Source organism: Paramormyrops kingsleyae, chromosome 21, assembly GCF_048594095.1.
Source record: "Paramormyrops kingsleyae isolate MSU_618 chromosome 21, PKINGS_0.4, whole genome shotgun sequence".
Taxonomy (NCBI): domain Eukaryota; kingdom Metazoa; phylum Chordata; class Actinopteri; order Osteoglossiformes; family Mormyridae; genus Paramormyrops; species Paramormyrops kingsleyae.
In genome coordinates, this window is record NC_132817.1 from 16,621,788 (window position 1) to 16,646,638 (window position 24,851).

Sequence of the window (24,851 nt, forward strand, 5' to 3'; positions counted from 1 at the left end):
TAAACCACTAAATGCTGCTGCCGCCCCCTGCTGGCCCCCTTTGGCACTTCCTCAGGTACGGCTGCCTCTCTTTCTTTTGCTCACTTTGTGTCTGCCCCCGTTGTCATCGTCATCCTTGCCCCATGAGGTCTTCAGCTCAAAGTTTGTGTGTGTGTGTGTGTATGTGTGTGTGTGGGGGGGGGGGGGTTTACATATGCAAAAAAAGTTCTGAGGGCAGAAGGAAAAATTACTGGTTCAGAGAGAACCAATCAGATCGTAGAGGAGGTAGACATCTGATTGGTTGGTCCTGCCTCCTCTAGTTGCTTTAACCCAGAACATTAGTGTGTAAGTAAAACTCCCATGAGTGTGTGTGTGCATGCGCTGCATAGATATGCATGGACCATGCAGCAGTGTATGGAGTTTAAAGTATTAGCATGGTTGTTTGGGTGGCCCACATCAGCATGCGTCTGGTCATGGGATTCTAGTGTCAGGTTTCACGCGAGGCCATTGGCTTTCTGTCACCGGCTGAGTGTTTTCCAGCCCCCCCTTAAAGTGCGCCTTCTCTCGTTTCAGGGGACGAAATCTGCGACGACATTTTCCGTGATTTCTCTCACATGGCTTCCAATGACCCAGATAAGCTGAACCGCTTCCAGCAGCACGACTCCCAACGGCAGTGAAGACGCCGTCTATGCTGTTATGGGGGCGGAGCCTATTGGGGTCTGAAAAGACCCGGACGATAGCATCACTACAGATGTGGGGAGGTGCTTGTGGTTATTACCAATGCACCAGCAGTTGTCTCTGAGGACTAAGCATATTTTAGATATTTGTTTAAAATATTATGTAAAGTGTGTTTTAACTTGTGGTCTATGCCTTTTTTTGTGGGAAAATAAATTTCATAGGAAAAAAAACGCCTTTTCCCTCCCCCCCAATTAAATGGAAAAGTGGAACAGGACTTTGCCCAAATTTGCCCCTTTGCATAGTGATTTTAACATGGCTTTTAAACTGCACCTTAATTTGTTTCAGTTTTGTAATTTCCTTGAACATGTTTAACTTGTTCTTTCATCTAAAGCACAATGTAACTATTGGAATTAGCCTTTAATCTTGACAGTCTTGATAAATTATCGGCAACTCAGACGGAAAAAAAGACCTGCTGTAGATACACTTTTATTATTGAAAGTTTAAATATTTCAATTAATCTGCTTTTGTAATAAGTTGGAATATTCCTTTGTCCCTTCCTTTATGTAGGGTGACTGTCACACCTCATGTTTCTAAGCCGGTAGCCCATAATGTTTGTTATATGCCGTTTGTTGTTTTTACATTTTTTTCCTCCTTTAAACTTAAGTCCCTCTTCTGCAGGGTTTTCTGTCTCATGTCTGTCACAGAGAATCACAGACACCTCTGTGTGCTGGAATGAAGTATTCATCCTTTAAAGACCACCATACTTTTGCACTTTATTGGACTTGTTTTTGTTTTGGACAGCAGAATTTATTTAGTAAAATTCATTGTGTAATTTTTTTCCCCAGCATCTGAGCCTTTTATGTGTAAAACTGGTAAACAGTCTCTCCCTGTTGCAGGAGCTGCAGTAGCACTAACATGTGCTTAAGAACCTCTGTCTTAAAAGCCACCTGCTGAAATGGGAAACACCACTTACCAGTGTGGCAAACTGGAACCAAAGCTGTGCATCTTCTGCCCTCTTTTGCAGGTCGCTTTCCATGGCCAAAGAGGCCTTTCGCGCTGGTCTGTCGCTGGGGGGGGGTCACCTGCCCACCATGATTCTCATGCACCGCTGTGGTGCACAAGGTCTGTTTTGCACAGGCATGGGATGTAAATCATGTAAATTTTGTACCAAACTATGAACATACAACTGAAATAAATAATAGGTACTGGTTCAGTATTGCATTGCTCCATGTTGTCCTGCATAATACTGAGTCTAAAAATATTGTGTATGTAGATTGAACTGTGGACCATATTTTACTTCACTTTGTGCCTTTTATATACATGCATTGTGTGTGTGTGTGCGCGGGTGTGTGTGTGTGTGCGCGCGGGTGTGTGTGTGTGGGGTCAGAAGCGATATCTCCGTTCTTTGGGAGGCCTTTTTTTAATCAGTTTTACATTATTCAATGGATGGAATTATTGCACCTCCCCCCCCCCCCCCCCAAAAAAAAAAAACATCTGATTGTTATGAAAATGTACTTCTGTATTAAAAAGTGTGTATCACGTTACCCTTGTTTACGTGGAACTGAAAAACCTGCTTGTGAATAAACAGAGTCCATAGAAACCATAGCTTTGAAGATTTAACTGTCACAAACTGTTAAAGAACCACTGCGTGATGCCCCCACCCCAACCCAGCTCTGCCAACAGGCATCTCGTATTTACGTCGCGTCATTTGCTAATGTGCTGTTAGCCCATGTGGAGCCTCACTTGCAGTCATTTTGGTTTCCTATGGCTGCAGCTCTTGTTGAAGTCTTTAAAAGCCAATAAATTAAACGCTACTCAAAAGATATGTGATTCCATCTTTCGCTCTGTTTACTAGAACCATTTACCTAGACCTGGGCCATAGTGGTTCTGGAGCCTGCAGCAGGGGAAGCCCTGATTGGGATGAAAGTTTGTCATCAGGCAGACACGCACACTGTGATCAGATTCGACACGGCGATAAATCACAGCTGCGGGTGTATGAAATGTGGGAGGGAACGTGACGTTACAAAGGGGAAACCCATACAAACAAGGGGCAAACAAGGAAGCCTTATAGAATGGTCTCAAAATCTCCCCATCCATATGCTGCCTGTTTATGCATGGTATGACATCCACTATAATGGTTAATATGACGAAGCACCCTGACCTACAAGAGTATGACGGTCATAGATGGCTGCCGTTCTTGGGTAAGGACAGATGGGGCAGGAAGCTGGCTCTTCACTCCCCGTTGTGAGGCCTAGAGATCCCTCCAAGGATTTTTCCCCTCCATAAATGCTGGACCAGGGCATTGCAGCAAGAGGCAGCCAGGGAACCTATTAGCACTGCCAGCCCAATGCGGAGCGAGACCGCCTCTGGCAGAAGGGCCCCTTCCCTGGGCTGGAAGCTTGGGCGGCCCACCACAGGAGGCCGGCGAGCAGCCATGTTGTCCACAGCTGTTCCACACTTGAGCCCATGTTCCTGGGAGACGGCTGCCACTGTGGTATGTACAACGCCAACCATCCGTAGCAACCCCCAGCTTACACTGAACCTCCCCCGTCGTCGAATAGACTGAAATTTGCATTCAGTTCTGAAATGTATATTCAGCATATGTTAGCACTGTACACACAGAGTGCTCTGTTGCTTCTTTTTGTTTTTGCGTGGAGTTGCCGCGCTTAACCTCACAGGTTTCACTAGATTTTTAATCCCAATGGCCTACAAACTCTGAACATTGAGTTCAGTCAACTTACTCCGTAGAGAGTACTTATTCGTGAAGTAGATTATTATGATAATTCAGTTATCATAATAAAAAAAATCATTGTGAGGAGTGTCCATGGGATTTATAATGTGTTTTCGTGGCTGTGGAAATCCAAACATTACACCCGTATCTTGGATTTTGAGTACTTAGGGAAGTGCTTCTAGATTTATCACAGAATCACATCTGAATTAAAGAGCTCCTCCGAAGTGAATGGTGTTAAATCTCTTAAGGGTTCTTCTGGGACGTGGGTACAGTAAAGCAGCCTAATACTGCAGGGGTGATGTGTGGCCCAGATGAGATGGTCAGGCCCTGGCTTTGCAGCGCTGCCTGCTGATCCACGCAGTAACCTTTACGGGAGCATTTCGAGTGCGTGTGTCTGTGTTGTGTCATCCAGGACTATTTTGGACACGTCTGGGCATGCAGAACAAAAGCCTTCTGTAGAGTGTTAGCATTAGCATAGAAACACGACGACTAGCTCGCCTTTTATCGCTGTATGAAACATACAATCAGGAGCTAGTGTTTCATCATCCTGAGCACCAGGCAGTGTGGTGGAAGGGGACATGGACTTTGGAGGTTATTTATTTGAATCCCTAGAGAAAGCCTCACATTGTGAAGCCTCACATTGTGCCCGAGATAACCCAGCTAACAATATTTCATTCTAGGAACGTTTACCAAACTTCATAATTGAGGAATAGAAACATTCAAAGTGTCCAATTTTCTTGATGTTTCCAGAATGTTATTCCATTACTACAACTAAGAATAACAGTGTAGAACATTAATAAATGGCATGGTAGGGCAGCAGGTAGCATTAGTGCTTCTCACTTTTCAAGTCCTGGGTCCAAGGCTGGATTGGTACTTTGGTAAAATGAATAACGTAGAAATAATATTACAGAAAGAATGTTCTCTGCCCACTTTGAGAAGACCTTTGCATAACGTTAGCTGAAGTTCTGAGAACGTCCCCTGTTAGCTGGGAACTCTTCCACTTGTCTGAAAGGTCAAAACCACAATTTGCTCTAAACAAAGAAATTGGGAATCCTATAAAATTGTTTTAAATACTGTTGTACAGCAGTGGATATGATATGAATAATAGTGAAGCCTAGTACAGTATGTTTTTATGTAGGGTGACCAGATAATCCACGTCAGGGAGGACACTTTGAGCTAGGAAAGGATTTGTAATCTACCATTTCAATGAAAAGGACCTGGATTTCAGTTAAGCATTGAGTTCTTGCTGTGTGCTGATTGGTCAGTCTCCTATCATCACGCATGTGTCACTACCATAATGTTGATGTGCATCAGCTGGATGAGTCATTCGATCAAGGAAAGGAACCGGTCAAACCACAAGAGGAACTGAACTTTTTGGCCAAGGACAGGACCCTTTCAGTTTTAAAGTAGTTTGTAAAACCTGAAGTGGATTATTTGGTTACCCTACTTTATGAGCTGTATCTATGGAGCCTGGTCTTTGTGTAGAACTGGGACATTGTATCAGTTTAATAAATCCATTTATTTCAAATGCAGTGTGAAAGGTTTCTTGTTATTTCAATGATTTATTGGTTTGATTTTAAAAAGTTACCTGGATGAGTCTGTTTTTAAAGCATTTGTACTTTAGACTAATGGCAATTTACAGACAGACAAGAAGATGGTTGGTAAGTGGACCATCTCACCATTGGTTTTCCACTAACAAACTAGAGATGCAAACAACAGCAGCTGGCTAACTGGGTTTGTGTCCAATCACATGCTCTTCATAGGGGTTTCCGCTGTAACAGGGAGGGCCTTGTTGTAGAAAGTTACTCACTGGCTGCAGTCCTTAAAGTGAGGTTACAAGTTTCCAACTGAACGTTCTGGACAAACGATGAAGCGCTTAGGACATGGGTCTGGCCTCCATCTGTGAGCGGGAAGCCCACACCCATACACTTATTTTCTTGTTCTCCTTTTCCATCTACAGTCTATATGTCATGACTTTGAACACAACTCGCCTACCCAGAATTGATTCTGTAGGCAAAAGTAGGTCCTAGCTGGTATTAGCTAGGTGTACCTAATGAGGCAGCTACTCTGTATGTAAACCGTTCCTGTCTCTGTCCATGGAGATATGTTTTGTAGCAGATCTCATACTCAAACAGGTTCTGTGATGACATAGCCCACATCATCTGTTTCCTCAAGCAGTTCACCTGAAGAACCTTCTTGGTTTTTCCGACACTTTCCAATGGCCCAATGCGGACTCCTTCTGGCCTGACTTGCTGAACAGTCAGGACCTCTTTGTGCAACCACTTCCGTGTTCGAATCACTGTGTCTGAGCAGGAAAAATGGTCCATTTCACTCTGATATGCTTAGGTAACTGCCAACTTTCATTTGATTAACGCCATTGATTCTCTAGCGCTGTTTCTTGTCATCTTGTGATACCTTTAGCTTTGACTGAACCACGCACATTTTGCCGATGTGACAGTCAGGCTCAACCCAGCTCTCGTGTTCACCATGCCATCAGAGTAATAAAGGATACCAGCTAGCATCCACATCTCTGCAAATGAGGTCAAACTAATGTAACTAACTGGCTGCACATCCCTCGCCACCCCAAATTAAAATGGCAACACAAGTATGCCCCTAAATTCCTCTCTGGGTGCTTCCAGCACATTCCCACCCCTGCTGAAGCTGGCTCGCAGTTCCCCGAACTGCTGCACTATCCTTTCATCAGCAGCTATTCGGCGGTTTTCAGCAGCAGACCGTAACTCCATGGACAAGTGAGCTGGTGGTATGCGATGCTGACGGACAGGGCTGGAACAGCGAGCAGATGTTTCTCCGTGGTCCTTCGTATCTCCCCATCTTGGACCAGGTTCACTAGCTGCTTCAAGAAAAGTACATTTGTGCTGCTTTGGTCTTCATAACCTGAGGTATTATAACGGAGACATTATAACCAATGTGCAAAACAGGTTATAGTAAGAAAAAGAGAAAACATAGCTACACAAGGTATGAGGAGGACAAAGCAGAGTTGGACTGGACTGGTGTAAAGTGCTAAGGAGAAAGGTGGGATTGTAATGTGTATTTTTCTCAATGACAGATGAGTTACTAATAAAAGCAGATAAGCCAAATCACTTTCAAATGCAACAGAAAATGAAGATGGAATGTATGAATTTGTGAAATGATTGAGCAACATAATGCTAAACACATCCAACAATAACTTCGTTACTGTACCTTTAATATTAAAAAGTACTTTATACAGGTGTGTTGGGACTAACTAGATCTGCCATAAATACACTTGCCAGCTTTGTTTTTATCATGAAGAATGTTCTCGAAAAAATTACCTTTTCACAACCCTGGTGCAATGTGGTTCTCTTTAAATAAAAATGTCTTTCCTTTTTGTCATGTCTGGCTCAGAATGCAATGCTAAAATGAAAAACAGGTATAATAGACCAATTGTTGGAAAATGTTTTAGTGAGTTTCACACAATGTGAAAATGAGCCAGGTCAGTAGGCAGATCTTAAACATTGTAGCAGCCAATAATGTAATAACTTTCAAAAACAAAATATTTTTTTCATTCTCAAAGTAATAAAAGTCAATGATGTTATAACTTACCAACAGAGTTGGGTAATTCAGCTCCAGAGAGTCCAGACCGGGATTTTGTTTCAACCGACCAATTGAGTACTCTGAGACCGTGACTCTTTATGTTCAACTGGTCGGTTGAAACAAAATCTTGGTCTGGACTTTTACTTGTTGGACCTGAATTACCCAACGCTGCTTATCAATAATACATCCATTTTCTGTTGCTTATCCGGGGTCGGGTCACTGGGGCAGCAGTCTATGCTGGGATGCCCATACCTCCCTCTCCCCAGCCATCTCCTTCAGCTCCTCCGGAGGGAATACCGAGGCGTTCCCAGGCCAGCTGAGAGAGATAATCTCTCCAGCGTGTCCTGGGTCTGCCCCAGGGCCTCCTCCCGGTTGGAAATTCCAGAAACAACTCCCCAGGAAACCATACAGGAGGAAACCATCCTTGATAGATGCCCAAACCACCTCAGCTGATTCCTTTTGTTGCAGAGGTGTGCTGGTTTTATTTTGAGCTCCTCCCAAATGTCCAAGCACCTCAACCCGTATGATGTTAGAGGGACTTGTGTGCCTCTATGCTCCTAAGAGCTATGTTGTAGGATCAGTTGTCCCTGGTAGGGTCTTCCAAGGCACATTGGTCCTAGGTGAGTGGCCAGACTAAGTGCGGTTCGATGAACACAGAGCCACCACAGGTGAGTTTGTGTGTATGAAATAGACAGATGTTCGGACTACCTTGCCTTCTTAGAGAAAATGGGTGAGCTGCTTTGAAGAATGCCACCTACCAACTCTGTGGTCTTCCTGGGTGAATGCAATGGAGAATGATGGAGATGTCTGAGGGGCATGATTTGGATAAAGCTGCCTCGTCTTATTCCTGCACAAGTGTGGAGTCACTTTCACATGTTTATCAGAAAGCTAAAGTGAGCATTGGCCTCATGGCAATTTATACATACCTTCAATGTGTGAATTAAATTCTACAATTTTTATAGCATAATATAAATTACTATTATTTATACTTCACTAATAGTTAGAAAGTCTACTACCTTTTTTCTTTTCCCTGTTAAAAAGCATGAATTAAGATTAAGATCTCCTTGGCCCCATTAAGACTGTCCTTTCCTATTTCACCCTTAGTTGATCAAGACCTCAGCTCAGAAAATATTATACATGCTTTTGTCCCAAATAAGTATCTGGGCTAATTTATCTCAACCCAACACTTGTGTACGATAAGAGCTGGAATGCAGACCTGACTCAGGATTCAGGAGTAATTCATTTAATTTATGATGTTTTAAACATACTTTTACAGTTTTGACACTTTCTGTATGTGGTTGATCATTGACTGTCATTGCACATTAGCTTTCAGGTGGTTGGGGGGAAATGAGTAGGATGGGATCCCTAAAGGACACGAGGAGCTGACTGTGGGAACCAACGAAAGCTCATGGTACCTTGGAATTCAGCCAGCTGGAGGCGGTGGAAACTGGTTTAGCCTGTAGCTCTCGTCTCCTTTCTTAGTAATCCAACATGTAAACACCATCATTAGCCAAGGCTTTATAGAAAATTCATTGTAGTCCGTTATTTTTGTTTTTCTTTTGCAGTATGTTTTCAGCCCGTCTTAGAGATATGATCGGGCATGGGAGATTGGGAGCAGATGTAAACAGGACTATACCTCACATTTAACTTTTACTTTTCCCTTTACAAGGAAACCCAAGGACTTCATTTTGCTGTGCATGTGCACGAGGACAACTGCCTTTGACCAACCCAAGACAACCCTATGGGTGAATCATCACAATGTGAGGGACCACTCCTACTGTTCCGAACCATTCTTTCCAGCTTGACACCGGTTATTGATCTGTGAGGGTAACTGAGTGAAGAACAAATTAGTGGGTAAGATAGATTGTGTCTCTAGAAAAGACTGAATTCCTATATACTACACCATTAAACATGTTTAGCTGCTATACTGATAAATTTAACTGTCAATAAGCCTCCAAACATATAATAAATATATTTCCCAAACTTGTATGTTGTTGGAAAGTTTTTAGGACTTAGCCAAATATTTTTTAAAAATCTGGCTAAACCAACTCTTTCATATGCTATTTTATGTCGCGTTTTAAGGGTGGACATAATTTTCAGCTAATCAGTATAACAAGTATAACAAGTATTACCATAACCACTTATTGCAGAAGAGATTACGGCCTTTATCAAATCAAGCTAAACGCGTCTATTGTGCAATTAACTGGGGGAAGTTAGGGCCCCTTGTCTCCTTGGCCCCTATCAGGTCAGAGTATTAGCAAATAATCCCAACCGGCTTGGAATCACAGAGTTGGAGTTTACAGAGAATGATGTTTATGTGTGGTTTAAAACACAATAAAAACAACTGAAACTTTAGTGCGAAGCTGGTGCCATTCAAAAATGTTGTTTATTTCACACACTGTTTTTTTGGAATTTAAAGTCTGTTGAACACCACTGTAGCATGATGGACCTGCGGAGAAGCAGCACCCAGCCAGTCGCCCACAGCTCTGACCCCTTGGCAGACAGTTTCATGGAGACCCTGCTGAAATTCCATAAATTCAGTAAACTGACAAAGGAAACAGTGAGCGGCATTTTTCCATGCTGAGCTATACTGCTATTTGTGTGCCTTAAGGATGAACCTAATGCTTCAGTAATTTTGTGTAGAATTTATTGAGCTGGAGAAAATCAAGCAAAATATATGACCTAGCTGTTCAGAATAGGCAAATAAAGTCACATGCCTGTAAGCACTTGTGTTTCTATGCTTTTGGAAATATAAATAACTCCTGTGACTGAATAATATCTATCCATCTGTCCATCCATCCATTTTCTATACCCTATATCCTATGCAGGGATCACATTGTTCACAGTGGTCCAAAGCCTATCCTGGAATTCAAGGCAGGGAATAACCCAGAAAAAAGCCCTAGCCAATCACAGGACTAAGCGATATAACTGAAGGAATATATATTTGAGCACTGGAGGGGAAAAGCACTGCTCTAGCATAAGCAACACCAAAGCTGTACATTGACATTGACACAAGCAAGTCTTTCTTTATAAATGATGCATGGTATATATTATCTCACAAACCAACAGTAATCAACAAAGGCATGTACAAACTTATCTGCTTATCAAAAAAAGTTCAGGGTAAACTGCATGTTCAGACAACTTGTAAGATATTTAGAAGAACCAGATTGCTCAATTAAGCAATATGTCAAGTCAGTTGACATATTGCTTAATTGTCACTTAGCTTTATTTTACAAGCAGTACTTACAAATAACTGGAAGCCAAAAGTCACTGCTACTGTGTCAGTAATAATGGGGACTGGGTAATACTGATATTAGGGTCAATATGCTTTTAAAGTTGATTATTAGCTTTTCAATTACAATTAAATAAAATTTGCAAAATGTAATGATTAAGTGCACCCTCATAATGCATTAATGTAATACATTTATAACATGTAAGTATACCTTAACTTGTCTTAAAGCATTTTGAATGTGGGGGGGACACACTGGCATAAAACTAATATTTTATGTTAAATGTGGGGGGGTCCAAACAAATAATTATGAAATGTGAGGGGGGCACGTCCCCCTCAGATTTAATGGCGGTCCCCATCTTAAAAGACAATAATTCCTGTGAAATTATATTTTGATATAATGAAGACCAGTCTGTCAAATATCGAACTTGATTTATTTTTATATAGTATCTTTTTTATTCACAGCAGCATTATGTTCAAGAATTTGAACAGCAGAAAACAAGCTTCCCCATTTTGAGAGTTATGCCGCCCATCCGTCAGTATTTTAACTGCTTCTGCAGGACATGTTCGTGGGGGCAGCATAGGGCACAAGGCAGGGGAAAGACCCTGGATGGGGTGCCAATCCACAGGGATTCACAAGCAGAATCTCACATTATGGGCAATTTAGAGATGCAGAGCGTTCAAACTCCAGTGCCAGATATGGTTCTGCTTTCCCACTTAGACAAACAGATTCCTGAATGCACAAGCTGTGTTTTCATACATTAATTTAATCCAGACTAGTAATTGTCATGTAATGGCAGCAACCTTTCAAACATTTGAAATGCTAAAAGAAGTTGACTCAAGCACTGGTGCAGCTTAAGAAGACTCAGCGGTGTCCTGCTTTACATTTCGTCCTGCATGTTCGAGCTGCTGACAGAGCCGACTGGACGAGACAAGGATGGCTTTGCCAAGAAACAGCATCACTTTTAAAGCAGAGTAAGACATTCCTGTATGAAACGTATGCCAAGGCCCGCTGACTGTGTGTGGCATAAACTAAGGCTGTTTACACTTGGTTTTAAGATGCATCTTGGGCGATCCGTTCATAAGTGTACAGTCAAGACGCATCTCCATTTACATCTGTGTCAATCACGCATTTCCAAGGTGTCCAGCCGATCACTTGTGTTCAAGTCTCATTACTGCCTACATCAATTGCACTAGAAGATCAAATGGCCCACGCACAGTAATTGTGACGTCGGTTTCAGGGATGCAATAGGACGTGTCAAAGACATGTGGTCAAATGCATCCCAGACCACCTCGGCAAGTAGTTTGAGTTATTGGATCACAGTGCATCTTGGTAGTTGTTCACCCTTGTATTTAGCCCTGTCCACTTGTGATCTGATCACCCAAGACGCATTTAAAAAAGTGTAAACAGGAGCTAGGAATGGAAATCAGGGGAAAGGCAGACAGGATGTTCCCATGCCTTATTTTCTCTAATAAATGTCCCAAACAAATTGCATTTGGGGGCACGACTTCTTCCATCTTCTTAACAGGGCAATTCATCCTTATGGGCTCAGATTCGCCCTTGACTAAAAGGTTTTTAATGTTTTTTTTGTACTCTCCCCATGGCAAGAGTAACAGCAGTTTTCTTGATATGCGACTGGAGTAAGGAAGCGCATAACATCAGATGTACTCAGCGTGTCTGGCGTTTTAAAAAGAGGTGACTGTCCAAGATCTGCAGGGACCCAATGTTCAGTCTGTGGTGCTGTAAGTTTACAGGCGAACTGATGCTGTCTGCAGATGGATTAAAACTACCTGAAATAAAGTACTGCTGGATTATGTCGGCTTGACTTCCAGCTATTACAAAATAAGCCATCGATCATGGTAACATCGATGCAACATATTTTAACTTTATTAGCTGTAATACTGTAGCTAAAATAGAGCAGTTCACATTGTAGCGGTTAAGAAAACTGATTCCTAGCCTCCATTTCAAGGTAAAATATCAAGCTGTATAAATGAGTATAAGTACGTTTTTTTATTATTTATTTCTTGTGAAAAACTGCAATGCCAGAAAAAAAGTACCAAATTTACTGTTGAGGGTACAGCTATTTGTCACTGGGGCGGTATCCTCAAGGGTCTGTCAATTGTACCTTAGCTGTAGGTAAATGTACCTTTTAGTCTAATTTTAGGCACAGAAATGGGGGGTAGTTTACCGTTGTGTGTGCCTTGAGGAACAGGCACTGCCTTTTTTTTCTGACAGTGTGTAAAAATGTAACATAAGGATGAACATTCTTCTTTGGTCCGAATGAAGTGTCCCCCCCCCCCTCCCCCAGTTTGGGCATCTTCCCCTTGAAAAGTCTCTACATGGCACTGAAGCCCACAAAGAACATACTGGCACCAAATCCACAGGACGCAGCCCTCTCCCAGTCAGGATAGCTGGGACACTCGCTAGGTTTATCGGCTGTATGTATTTCTGTATAAATGCAAGCAAGGTTGAGTTCCATAACAGAAAGATAAGTGGCAGGAAATATGACTGATGAGCCAGAGCCTGAAGCCTCTGAAAGCGAACGGGCTGTGCAGCTCCTCGCATCAGCACACCGCTTCCATCTCTCCTTTCCCTTTTACGTCCCTTTGAGGTCACTGAATGATGACTGTTTGAAGAGGAACGCTTTCCCTTTGGCATTCCCTCCATGGGGGATTATGCCCATCATTTACTTTTCACCTTTTGGCTTCCAAACATTAGATCGTTATCATGATACTTCAAGACAAAATCAGATGGGCCCTTAACTCAGCTGTCAAGTTAAATGGAGTAGAGTTGGAATGTTCATCCTTCATGCTGATAACCTCCCAGGCTTGGATCCGTACGATGAAAAAAACAACTATACATAGAAAGTAAGACTTTCTCTAAGAATAAAATATGTCACAAAACAGTTTGGTACCACTTTACTTACTGTACACATTCATAATGCATTATAATGCATTCATAAAGCATTATACACATGGCTATAAATATTTATAAAAAGGCATAACACATTATAGCCATGTTTACTACGCATTGCCACTGCTTTATGAAGCTCTCATCTATAATGCACTATGAATACCTTTATGAATGCATTACTATTTGTTATGGATGTGTTTATAAATTACCAAAAACATGTTACCAACATTTTCTTAAGTGCAATTTTAAAAGACCATAATAACCCTATGCCGCTCTTGAATGTCCTGCAGTATTTTCTAAGGCAATTTTCATATCCACGGCATTTACAGTGAAATAATGGACAGTGAAGTGAACCTTATAGAACACTGGGCCACCGACGCAAACTGATTCCATCATAAGCAGCAGCAACACCACTCTTTAGGCGCCTGCTTTTCTCCCACTTAAAGATAAGGGTATTTACATTCGGCAGCCAAGACTCGAACAGAACAGCAGAAGAACCTGCTCCACAAAGGTTTAGTGTAAAGATCTGGCCTCGTTAAACCCTGCCCCCTGACAACAACAGTTTGTATATCAACAGGACCTCCTGATGTGCACCAACACTGGAATTTTTATCAGATTTTTAATATAGAATCTAAAGTCACATCGGGGCAAAGCTAAGTATCACAGCAAGCAGTGCAATACCTTGGCGACGAGCACTGGTGGGTGGTGCCTGTATCCCATTCAACGGCAAGACAACCAGCAGTCAGTATCGCTCTGACTCACGTGTTGCGCACAGAGTAATTCATTCTTTATGCTGCTTTGCCTCATAACTTCTGCTTTTATCCACTTAACTATAACTTTTGCCTTCTACCCATTTAGATGGACAAATACTTCTTTAGTCTCAGTCTGTTCTCTTTTCGGGACACTGAGTGGCTCTTCGCTTGGTTAGGTATGGCGTTGTACGGTAATGTTAGGTGTTAAGTGTTTGTAAGTGGGGGTGGGGGGGTGAAATTTGAGGAACATTTTTCTTAATTAATACACTGCCAGCTGCACCCATATAATAGTGTGTGTGTGTGTGTGTGTGTGTAGTGTAAATATAGTGTATGTGTGTATATGTTTGAAACAAATGACAACTGGACAATCACACCGGTGACATATGCAGCGGCCTAGGGTGCCAACTTGCCAGCCAGTTTCCCTTCGCTACGGATGATGGGCACCGGCGATGGTGCTCGCCACATCAGCCAGGACCAGCGCTGCTCGAAAGATTAATGGACAATTAAACAGAGGAGGGGGTAAGCAGGCTGCCGTCAGCTTTAGCTAGGAGCAATTTATACCCTAAAGGCGGCTAATTAAACACCGATCTATTGGATTTCCCCACACAAAACTGAAGGTGTGATTACAGCAACTGGCAAGGATTATACGCCGTACTCCAGCAGAATGCAATGTATGGCATATTGCTTGGGACTGATCAGAATTCAAAGCTGACTACTGAATATGCATCATCGCACCACTGTAAAGCTGATATATCAGAAGCTGGGCCACCGTGAAGCGAGGGCCATCTGTACTGTGTCAATAATGGTCAATATCTAAAGCATAATTACTTATAGATCTGGATCACCTCTCAGTGCCTCAAGCAAAGGTGGTCTTGTGATTGCGAAGTGATAACCACCAACCAGTGATAGGTGGGGGTGGGGGGGGGGGGAACAAAACCAGGAAAAACCAACCAAATACCAACTCTCAGATACTGCTGATTTTTTTAAATATATTTAGGGAAATGTAGCTTCAATAGGTGGGAATAGACAAGCTGGAAAACAGGAAGCAGACATGACAGAAGTCTTTGTAATAAAGGATCATATTAATTATTACACACTTTATAAAAAAAACTCCTGTTAACCATTTCTGTTTATAACTGGCTACATTTCAGCATAACATACCATTTAGATGACTCTTAGAGAATACTCTTTACTAATGACAATGGGATGCCTTAAAATCATTTAATGACAATAAACTGAACAAGTAAGAACTTACAACATACTTGTGTAATTTCAAACATAGATAAGAAAAGCAATGAAATACAATAGTAAATGGAATTCCAATAAAATTACTGAGTAAAAGGGCAATAGGAGCTTTCCGTAAGATTTCACTAGAATGATGACTCGTCCTTGTAGTGGGATGTTGTACCAGTTTCCCTCTTTAACGCCCCATGCCCTGTTTGTTTTATTCTTTATGTTTTAGTTTTGGTTTATGTCTTAATTGTACTATACAATGTATTCTTCACTGTCTGGCAGTCTCACAAGAACCACTTGTTAGACAGAACATGAAGAGAACTGTAGATGTAATCAAATGGATGAAAATTCTTACGTTTGTTGAGCAAGAAGACGTTGCTATAGCAATGGTTTAAGAAAGATCTGCCAAGTACGTGGTCAAGTTTACGTTTCTTCAAGTCAGGTCAAGTAAAACTTCATTGTGATTTCAAAATATACAGCCGTACAATGAAACGCAAAAGGCATTTGCTTGAGACACGGACAAACATGTCCATGGCAAAACTTGTCTGTGTCCTCAATAAAATGTTTTGATTTAGAAAAAAAACTATACATTGTACATTTTTAAATACTCTATCTGTCGTAAAAAAAATTGCTGGGTTGATGCTTGACATAATCTGGAAAATGTTATATAACTGCATCCTACATTTTGCTCAGCTGTAGTTCCTGTGAAATCATTCTGCTCTTTTGTAGGTATTATTTTGAACCCTTTCTTATCTATGTTTATTCAGAATATCCTATTCATATGTGTATGTGTGTGCGTGTGTGTTGAGGGATCAACCCTTTCCCTCTAAAAATTACATATTTATCTAGGCTACAGCTGTTGTAAAACCTGAAAACTAAATGCAAGGCCTTATTATGTTGAATAAAAAATCCTTTGAAGTGTCACCACTGTTTCTAGCTAAAGAGGCCACAAGTAAAACCGCTGGAAAGTCTAAATGTTCCTGGGCAGTAATTCAGTGCCGAATGAAGGATTGCTGTTTGAGTTCTAACTTTAAAAGCTTTCATGTCAATCATAAGTAAAAATGGATTATAAATGCCTGCATTCATTGTATAAATGTAGAACTTCATTATATAAATGTGGAATTAATTATTTAATTCATTCATTATTTCATTATATATATGTTGAATTTTCCTTATACCAGATACTCTGATTAAGGGTCTCGACCAAGGAAACAGTTCAAGTTATCAGATTTAAATGTTCAATTCTGCGACTATATTTTTAAAGTTATTTTAAAAATATGGATGGCGAGCTCAGAATTACTACCCTGTCCGACCTCTACCTCAACCACCCCTTCCCCCCCCACCACTCTCCTCAAAAATATAAACAGTGGATCTGCTGTGCAGTAGGAAATGACCTCCCACAGCTACTGGCACACCCCCAGTCTAAAGCCATCCATCTTTTATCCTGGTACGCATGGATGGGACTGAGTACGAGTGAGTGTTTGAGGGAGGGAAAGTTGGCGGTGGTTGGCGGGCGGAGATGTAAAGGAACAGATATAGCATGGGAGACGTCCACGGAACAGGGTTTCACGACTTTGGAAGTCTGCAGAGACAGGTGAAACTAGAAAATCCGACCAGCCTTGCGGTACAAAGGGAATTTGCTGCTTGCGGCGTTTTCACCACGTTTCCAGAAAAGACAGCCACCCATGTTTTTTTTACATGTCATCAAACTGGGGTGGGCAGTGATGAAGTGAGGGGGGTGGGAAACCTGCAAGGCATCTAAAATGAAAGAGCGAGCAGTATGTTACAGACAGCTGTTTCCAGAGGTGCTGCGGAGGACGCCCGCCTGCCAGTCGCGAGGTGAAGACCAAGAATAAACGAGGCATTTACCTCGACTTTCGGTAACGGTAAGAAAGACAAATTTAAACCGCTGCATGACTACATGTAAAAAAAGCTGTAAAAATTTCCAACATCAATGCTCTCTAATGACTGCAGTCATGTATCCGTAGAACACAGTATTACCAGTTATTTTATGAGGAAATTCGCTACACTGTCCCTCACAAAATTCTCAGTAGTTAGAAAAACTTTTAACTGAGGAAAGTAACATTGTTTTGGGATTTTTGAAATAGCTACATAGAGAAATATTAAAGGTAACGCTCGTACAACATGGAACATTTGTCAATTCTGCGAAATCCATATGTTTTAAATATAAAAATCAGTGACTTTGCTTGAATTTGTGGAAAAATATTAAGACATTATTTAAATTGCAATTACTTAACTGGGTGAAAATTGCTAATGCAATCATTGCCGCTTATTGTATATGCTATATTTTTAAAACTGAGCTAAAACTCTCCTGAATACTCTTTCGCATCCCTGAATATGTGCAGTGCCAATGACAATCAAATACTGCACGATATACACCATGTCTCTTAAGGTCTAATTTTCTGTGTCTCAGGTTGTGATTCAAGATCATTACATGCAGCCTGTGTTTCAGCATCAGAGCGAAGATGCAACACTTGGAACACAGCTGGAATTAAGCAGGGAAGGAGCCTCTGTGTTTTAACTCCTACGGTAGTAACACAAGTGGGACTGCGTTTTGGACGCAGGTCTGCTTCGGTTTATGATGAGAGGTGAAGACTTGGGTGAGATCTGCGGCCGTCTTGCAGTTTCCAGCTTGTTCCATGGGACCATGTGACCATGCCAGCCTGCCAAAGTGACACACCACAGCAGGACCACGTACCCCTACTCTCGGATACAGGTGGGGGCAGCTGGGGTTAACACCACCAGCAAAGACAATGGGCTATAATGACTCAAGCGAGAGCGGTTTGGGAGGCGAGGAGCTATGCTGGCCATCGTTGCTCACAATCCTGTTCATCATCCCTACCATTGGCGGCAACATCCTGGTCATCTTGGCCATCTCACTGGAGAGGAAGCTGCAGAACGCCACCAACTACTTCCTGCGGTCCTTGGCAGTGGCGGACCTTCTGGTCGGCCTGTTGGTGATGCCCATCGCTCTTATCGACATGCTCTACAGTAAGTACATCCCGTTCCGTTTCCCTCAATCAATGCATGCTTCATGACAGAATAAAGACACATATTATGCATGAAACATTACGCTTCACCCCATTAAATGGCATCCAGCTCTCCCAAGGAGCAGATCAACATTTAATTCATTTTACCACAGTTGTTAGAACTACAAAAATCGGCCGACATTCTTTATGTCGGTTTGTGATACTTAAACCTGTCACGACCGGCACACACATGCTGTAGCTTGCTCATGTAGCTTAACAATTCAACCAAGGAATTTGCAAAAGTAAATAAACACAGATATGTTTTTCTGCTTTGCACAGCAGTGTCATGCTGATGGAATGTACTGGGTTGCAAGAAATAATAAAAATTATTATTTATAAATACCTAAATTGTGAGAGTTGCAATTAGCAGGCATAAATCAGGATTTCTGATCAGCTGTCTTCACAGCGCATAATGGCAGCTGGTGGCTAAAAAATATTGAAGAGGTGAGAAGATAATTGATTTTTATGATATTAGAAGTTCATTTTTCTAAGAGAGAAAACATATTTTTAAATGACAATAAAATTTTAGCAATGATAATTTTTAAGTTACTTGCTTTATAATTTAATCTCAAAAATATTGCAGTACTGTTAGCATACCTGCAGATCCCAAAGAAATGAGTGGGCGTACAGGAGGCAGCCGGTAAGTGGAGGGTGTCAGACTCCATGCCGTCTTTATGATGCTATGCAGGATAAGGAGCTGATTATTATCTCTCATGTGGAGAAGAAATGCCAGTCGCATTACATCAAAAACTCACTGAATAACGAAAATATGTCATAAGGATGAACAAATACCCTTTATGTAAAAGTGAGTAAAAATGACAATACTGTCTGGGATACTACGGTACCATTCTAAAGCAAACTCACAATGTTTGTCTGTCAAAATCTAGGCAGACACAGAACTTAAATCATGGCTAATTTACTTTGACAAGTTTGCCTTTTACATCTACCAGTGTTTTTCGAGACCCCCTGCTTATTCCATTTCTAGGGTGACCAGATAATCAGATGTCAGGGGGGAGACTTTCAGCCACCTCAGGTTTTACAAACTACTTCAAAGCTGAAAGGCTCCTGTGCTTGACTAAATCGTTCCGTTCTTCTTGCGCTTTGGCTGGTTTGTTTCCTTGATTGAAAGACTCATCCAGCTGTTTCACATTAACATTAGTGACACATGAATGACTGTAGGAGATTGACCAATCAGCACGCAGCAAGAACTCAGCGCTTAAGTGAAATCCAGGTCTTTTTCATTAAAATGGTACTTTACAAATCCTGTCCTGGTTCAAGGAGTTCTCCTTGACACGAATTATCTGGTCACTCTATCCATTTGCACATAATTTTTTGTTTTGTGGGCAGGGGTATAATTTCATAGACAAAATAAATATAAACTATTTAAATATGTGGGTGGAATGGTGGCTTTGAGGATATGGATCTGTGTTGGCAATTGGAAGGCTGCCAGTTCGAGTCTCATAAATGCCATGAGTAATTCTTCTTCATTGGGCCCTTGAGCAAGGCCCTTAACTTGCAAATGCTCTGTCCTGGGTATGACGTTAATCTATATCCAGCCCTACAGGCAGGCCTACAACTATCAGGTTAAACGTTGGGGATTGGTGGCAGGACTTGCACTTCCGCTACTGAAAAAACTTCACATTGTTCCATCCCATTTGGACTAGTCTGGTGCTGAGGTATCACCTGCCACACAGCTGTACTCAGGTTCTCAACCCTGAGGTGATTTGTTATGTGGTGGACGTGGCAACACACTGTATCAGCGTGCGCTTCTGACCTCCTCCTGTTTAAATCTTAATTACTGCCATACATCAGCTGAATTACACCTGCTATGTAGGTCTTCTGAGAACGTTTGTTGCAAAGCTTGTGTACCTGTCAGAGCACAGTGTGTTCTCATGCTGGGAAGATGGAATACCACCATCCTCATCAAAATTAGGCACCGGAACCGTGACACGTGCTGTCATTGCTTCCAGGCTCAATGTTTTTGCTGACTATGACATAAAGGGACAAGCAAGGTCTGTAACAACAGACTACAACCAAAGGCTCTTCAGCCTGGGCTCACAGGGCAGTGAAAGTGATTGAACGTATAAAAAACTGCATAATTTTAGTGTCATGATGATTTACAGGCATGATTTGAGCAGATGGCATTATATTAATAGAACAATGAACGACAATACAACAATGAACAGAATAAAGAACAGGTACCATTCAATGAAATTATGAGTTTTTCTTGATAAACAACCAGGTAGTGGATATTCTGAGCTGCCAATCAGTAAGGTTACTGTAAATATGCTTTACCAGAGCAAGACCCCCACCTCTCTGTCTCTCTCTGTCCTTCAGATTACATCTGGCCTCTGCCAACACTCCTTTGTCCCATCTGGATCTTCCTGGACGTACTTTTCTCCACAGCCTCAATCATGCACATGTGCGCCATCTCCCTGGATCGGTACACTGCCATCAAAAGGCCCATCCAACACAGCCAGTACAAATCCAGATCAAGGGTCATGCTCAAGATCGCCATCGTGTGGCTAATCTCCGGGAGTGAGTCTGCATTCCTTTTTATAAAGAGTATAAGTCAATGATAGGGAAATTCCAGACACAATTGTACTGTAGCTTTAAATGCAATGGATTAAGCAAACATGTGCAGGAAAGAAACCCCAGTAGCAGGAAAAACTATGGAAGTAGGATTGACGCCTAAATGCCTGTAATATATTTTACAGGCAGACATTATTAAATGCTCTTTTCTAAGGCCAGATTCCATAAATCCTACTATTCCAGTAGTTGGGTGTAATGTATAGGAGTAACATCAGTGATAAGCATCATTGTTTGGTTCATTGACATGAGACAGGGGGCAATGTGTGGCTCAGCAGACCAACCCTCAGTGTCTGTAATTGGAAGGTTGCCCAGCCTCGGCGGCACAGTCACATGACCGTGGGTCCTTCAGCAAAAGGCCCTTAATCCCCAGCTGTCACAAGATGGCTGCCCTTTCATTGTAACCCCAAGCTTGATCTCGCCTGCATATGTGTCTCATGGAGAGCAAGATGGAGTAAAGCAAATTTCCCCACAGGGATTTATAAAATACTACTGTCAACCTATTAAGTGCAAATTGGGTATATTAAAACAAGTGTAAAAATAACATTTTACATACAGTCAGCCCACATCATACGTGGTTTTTTGAACGATTGTGGTTTGAAAATATAAAAAAGTATTGTATTGTACTGTGCTTGTGAAATGTTTTTGTAATTTTCCCCTAAACAATACATTATAACAACTAGTGCACTGTTTTTACATTAAATTTACATTGTACAAGTACAGCTCTGTAATCTAGGCATAATTTAAAGTATGCAACAGGTTGGGAATGTGTGTACATATACAAAGTAAATACGTACTTTAATATCAGGGTCTTGAACATACACAGTTTTGGAGTATCATGGTGGGTTGTGGAAACGAGTAACCACGTAAGATGCAAGAGCACACAAGAGTATTTTGCAGATGCTTTTGTTCAAAGCTATGTAGAAACAAGGCAAATAGCACATTGCAAACTTTCAAGCTGTCAGTGAATGCCCGGGTATAAATGTGAGCAGTACTGGAGCAGGAGTTACACAACAACTACACAACATCTTCTAACAAAGCAAGAACACAATAAGACTATTCACGGGGCAGAACTGCAACATAAGAACATTCAAAGTGTAAATAGGCATCAGTTTAGAACAGGGAAATAGTGACGTAGAAGCAGAAGAAATAAGTGAAGGAGTCATACAGTTAGCAGTGAAAATTGTACCAATGTTTGAATCCCAGCTGTAAGCAGATGGTATGGTAGCTTAGTATTTTACACACACATTGAATTATGAAATTATTTTAATATAATGATTTAATCAACTGCTCTGGCTTGTTGTGTAGTCATTTAGTGTTTCCAGCTGGCCTTGCTTTCTCCAAATAGCACCAATAGAATTACATGTTGACATAATTAACTGTACTTTGCTTTTTCACAGGTATTTCAATTTACATTCCTATTGATGGCCTGACAAACACCAATACGACTCTTTCCAGTAATTGTACATGTGAGTTGACCAAGGGGGATTTCATCCGGTATGGCTCCTTGGTGGCTTTCTTCATCCCTTTGATCATCATGATGGTCACCTACGTGCTAACTATTCGGGTGCTGCAGAAGAAGGTCTACCTGCTTAGGTTCACAGCCACCCAGAATTTTCGCAGGTGCTCCAGCCCTACAGTCCTCCAAAAGGGACCAGCCACAGGCTTCTCCGCAGATAGGGTGACAATGTTTGAGGGTCCAACTAGCCCAGTTGCAAACAAGGAGATGCATTTCCGCAGGATGTCTATCAGGGGCTGGAAGTGTATGCTGAACCTGAGCAATGAACAGCGCGCCTCCAAAGTCCTAGGCATAGTCTTCTTGCTCTTCGTGGTCATGTGGTGCCCATTCTTCATCACCAATGTCATCTCGGCCGATGTAAAGGAGAAACTGACCACAAAGCTCCTGAGAATCTTCGTCTGGGTGGGGTATGTCTCCTCTGGCATCAACCCATTGGTGTACACGCTCTTCAACAAGACCTTCCGCATGGCCTTCAGTCGTTACATGACCTGCGACTATAGCAGAATGACGACTTCTGTGAACAATGTCAGGAATGGCACAGGGCTTGTGGTGCTGCAGGGTTCCCTCCGCCTGCGCCGTCCAACCATGCAGTCCTCCACCACCCATCTGTTAGACCAGAGTGAGGTTCCACAGTGAGGAAGAGGGCAGCAAGCAAGAGGATCATGTAGAGACCACCAGAGCATCATGGGTAAACTTGAGCTGAGTGCCCGTCAGAGCACACAAAGGGTTGTTTATCAATACCAAGAATGCAAAGATCGTACTTATGGTCTTGGCAAGACCGATCTTGCTAACTTACCTCCCAAGAATGAACTTGGAGCACAATGAATTATGGGACTGGTCTTGTTTGGTGAGGATGCAACCAATATATCCTGGGTATTTGGAGAGGGGAAAAAACTACATGTGAGGATTTTAGTATTGGAACTGATCCTCGTCAATGGAACTTTGATGTAAAACGGAAATATGCGAGAATACAAATACGATCAGGTACGCATATTGAGAAACACCCCATATGTCTCCTGGTGTGCTGTATGATTTAAAAACCACACTTTATTCAGAGAATAAATATGGATGGATTGCAACATGGTATGACGTTGTAGTAAAACATTCTATATGGAATTTTTTTTACTTTTTGGGATTGAACACACAGTTGATGGGGCCAGCAGCAGATGGGAAAGATACCCTCTTCCATTGCACTTGTGTAACCCTCAAATACTTGGAGATCTAATGGCGATGCAAATGCCATCACTGAGCGGGATGAACCATTGAGGTTAATGGATGTCTTTTCTACGTTGGGGAGCCATGGAGGAATTACTCCGTATTTTCAGTCGCCGCAGAGAGAGGCCTCATTTCCATGGTTCTTGCGCAATGCAAATCAAAGCAAACTGTGATAATATAAACTATCGTGGGGGTGTTTTGCAAAGTTCAGTGGAATTTTAATGCAAAATGCATGGTCCAAAAGCAATGCCAGGTTTAAAAGCCTGAAATGGGTATCTGTTTTATTTCCAAATAACAAAGGCAGGAGTCATTAAGGTACTGCAGCCTCTAAATCACAAGAGATTGTTTGCAGTGGCCTTGTTAAATGTCACAGTTGTATTACAGTTCAGATTGCTTTAATAAGTAGGGTTATCTCAAAGACTTATCTTAAATTGGTCCTCCTAGTGCCACAAAACAAACCATTCTGCCTCCGCCATGGAAAGACCTATTTTTACACTGCATACTGTACATTACCAGCCAAAAGTTTTCACACACATTGAGATTTTCTACATTTGCATGTTACTCACTTATCATTTACTAAACATATACCCAATGTTCTTTCCTGACAAATAAATTTACAGTATGTTCACCATTTGACTACTTTTATTAGCAAGAAAATGTCTATGAAATGTTTTGATTCATCAAAATAACCTCCTCTAGCAGTTATAACAGCAGAGAAAATTTGAGGCATCCTTTCTAAAAGGGATATTAAATACTGCTCTGTTTCATGGGATAAAACAGTTAATTAGTACATTTAAAGTTAAAGGACGGCCTAGAATCTGACTATACCATCACCACACAACCAGTTAATAGGATGTCAGACATGCACTGTTACATGCGCTTTCCATGTTATAAAGGAAACTTGTTTTACTTGACTTACATATTCATTTATAGTTGTTCGATTTTCCAGTATTAAAAAGAATAAAAAGCTGCAGTTTATGAAATAAATGGAAAAGTGGTAAAAACCTGTGGTGTAGAAAAACTGCAGACTGGTAGTGTGTGTTGTACCTGATTTTAAATGTCACTGATGAAATCTCTTCCATACTCCTGTGTGTTTCTCATGTTCCATTCAGGCTGATTGTACTTAGTATGAGTTGCACACTTGCATGCCCCTGTGGACTGGCAGGTGATAATAGTACAGTAAAGAGCAATGAGTACCAGTGCCAGACAATAAGAAGAACCAGGAACATTAATGCAGACAATAACTCAAACCAATAGCATAAAAATTGTGCCTGTAACTTCAAGGATAGGCTCTGGATCCTCTGCGACCATGGTTACAGAAAATGGATGTACAGCCTGAATTCTACCCACAAACATCTTGTGAACGCAACTGTGGAAAGCAGAAGTTAT

At 41.6% G+C, this 24,851-nt stretch overlaps 2 protein-coding genes across 6 annotated transcripts in view; both read left to right on the top strand.

Annotated features, from left to right (window-relative positions):
• Positions 1–2,478, top strand: part of LOC111836658 (arf-GAP with coiled-coil, ANK repeat and PH domain-containing protein 2-like) — a 40,179-nt gene extending 37,701 nt beyond the window's left edge. For all 4 annotated transcript variants that reach the window (XM_023798134.2, XM_072704022.1, XM_023798136.2 and 1 more), the window contains one exon: positions 553–2,478. In XM_023798134.2, coding sequence (XP_023653902.1) covers positions 553–656 — 104 coding nt within the window. In that variant the 3' untranslated portion in view covers positions 657–2,478. The remainder of the gene's footprint in view (positions 1–552) is intronic.
• A 14,061-nt stretch (positions 2,479–16,539) lies between these two features.
• LOC111836544 (5-hydroxytryptamine receptor 2B-like) lies at positions 16,540–24,093 on the top strand. 2 transcript variants are annotated; one of them, XM_023797906.2, is made up of 4 exons: positions 16,540–16,975; positions 17,524–18,101; positions 20,477–20,677; positions 22,129–24,093. In XM_023797906.2, the coding sequence occupies exons 2-4, from the start codon at positions 17,864–17,866 to the stop codon at positions 22,881–22,883; spliced, it is 1,194 nt and encodes a 397-aa protein (XP_023653674.1). In that variant the 5' UTR covers positions 16,540–16,975; positions 17,524–17,863; the 3' UTR covers positions 22,884–24,093. The 2 variants fall into 2 exon arrangements, with proteins under 2 accessions (XP_023653674.1, XP_023653675.1); XM_023797907.2 differs by lacking the exon at positions 20,477–20,677.
• The last annotated feature ends 758 nt before the right edge of the window (positions 24,094–24,851 follow it).

What these genes read in the sequence shown, in the direction of transcription:
- LOC111836544 (XM_023797906.2), top strand. Translation starts at nt 17,864, where the DNA reads ATGGGCTATAATGACTCAAGCGAGAGCGGTTTGGGAGGCGAGGAGCTA. An exon ending in TCTTATCGACATGCTCTACA is followed by an intron (nt 18,102 to 20,476) that starts GTAAGTACATCC and finishes TCTGTCCTTCAG; the next exon opens with ATTACATCTGGCCTCTGCCA. An exon ending in CGTGTGGCTAATCTCCGGGA is followed by an intron (nt 20,678 to 22,128) that starts GTGAGTCTGCAT and finishes GCTTTTTCACAG; the next exon opens with GTATTTCAATTTACATTCCT.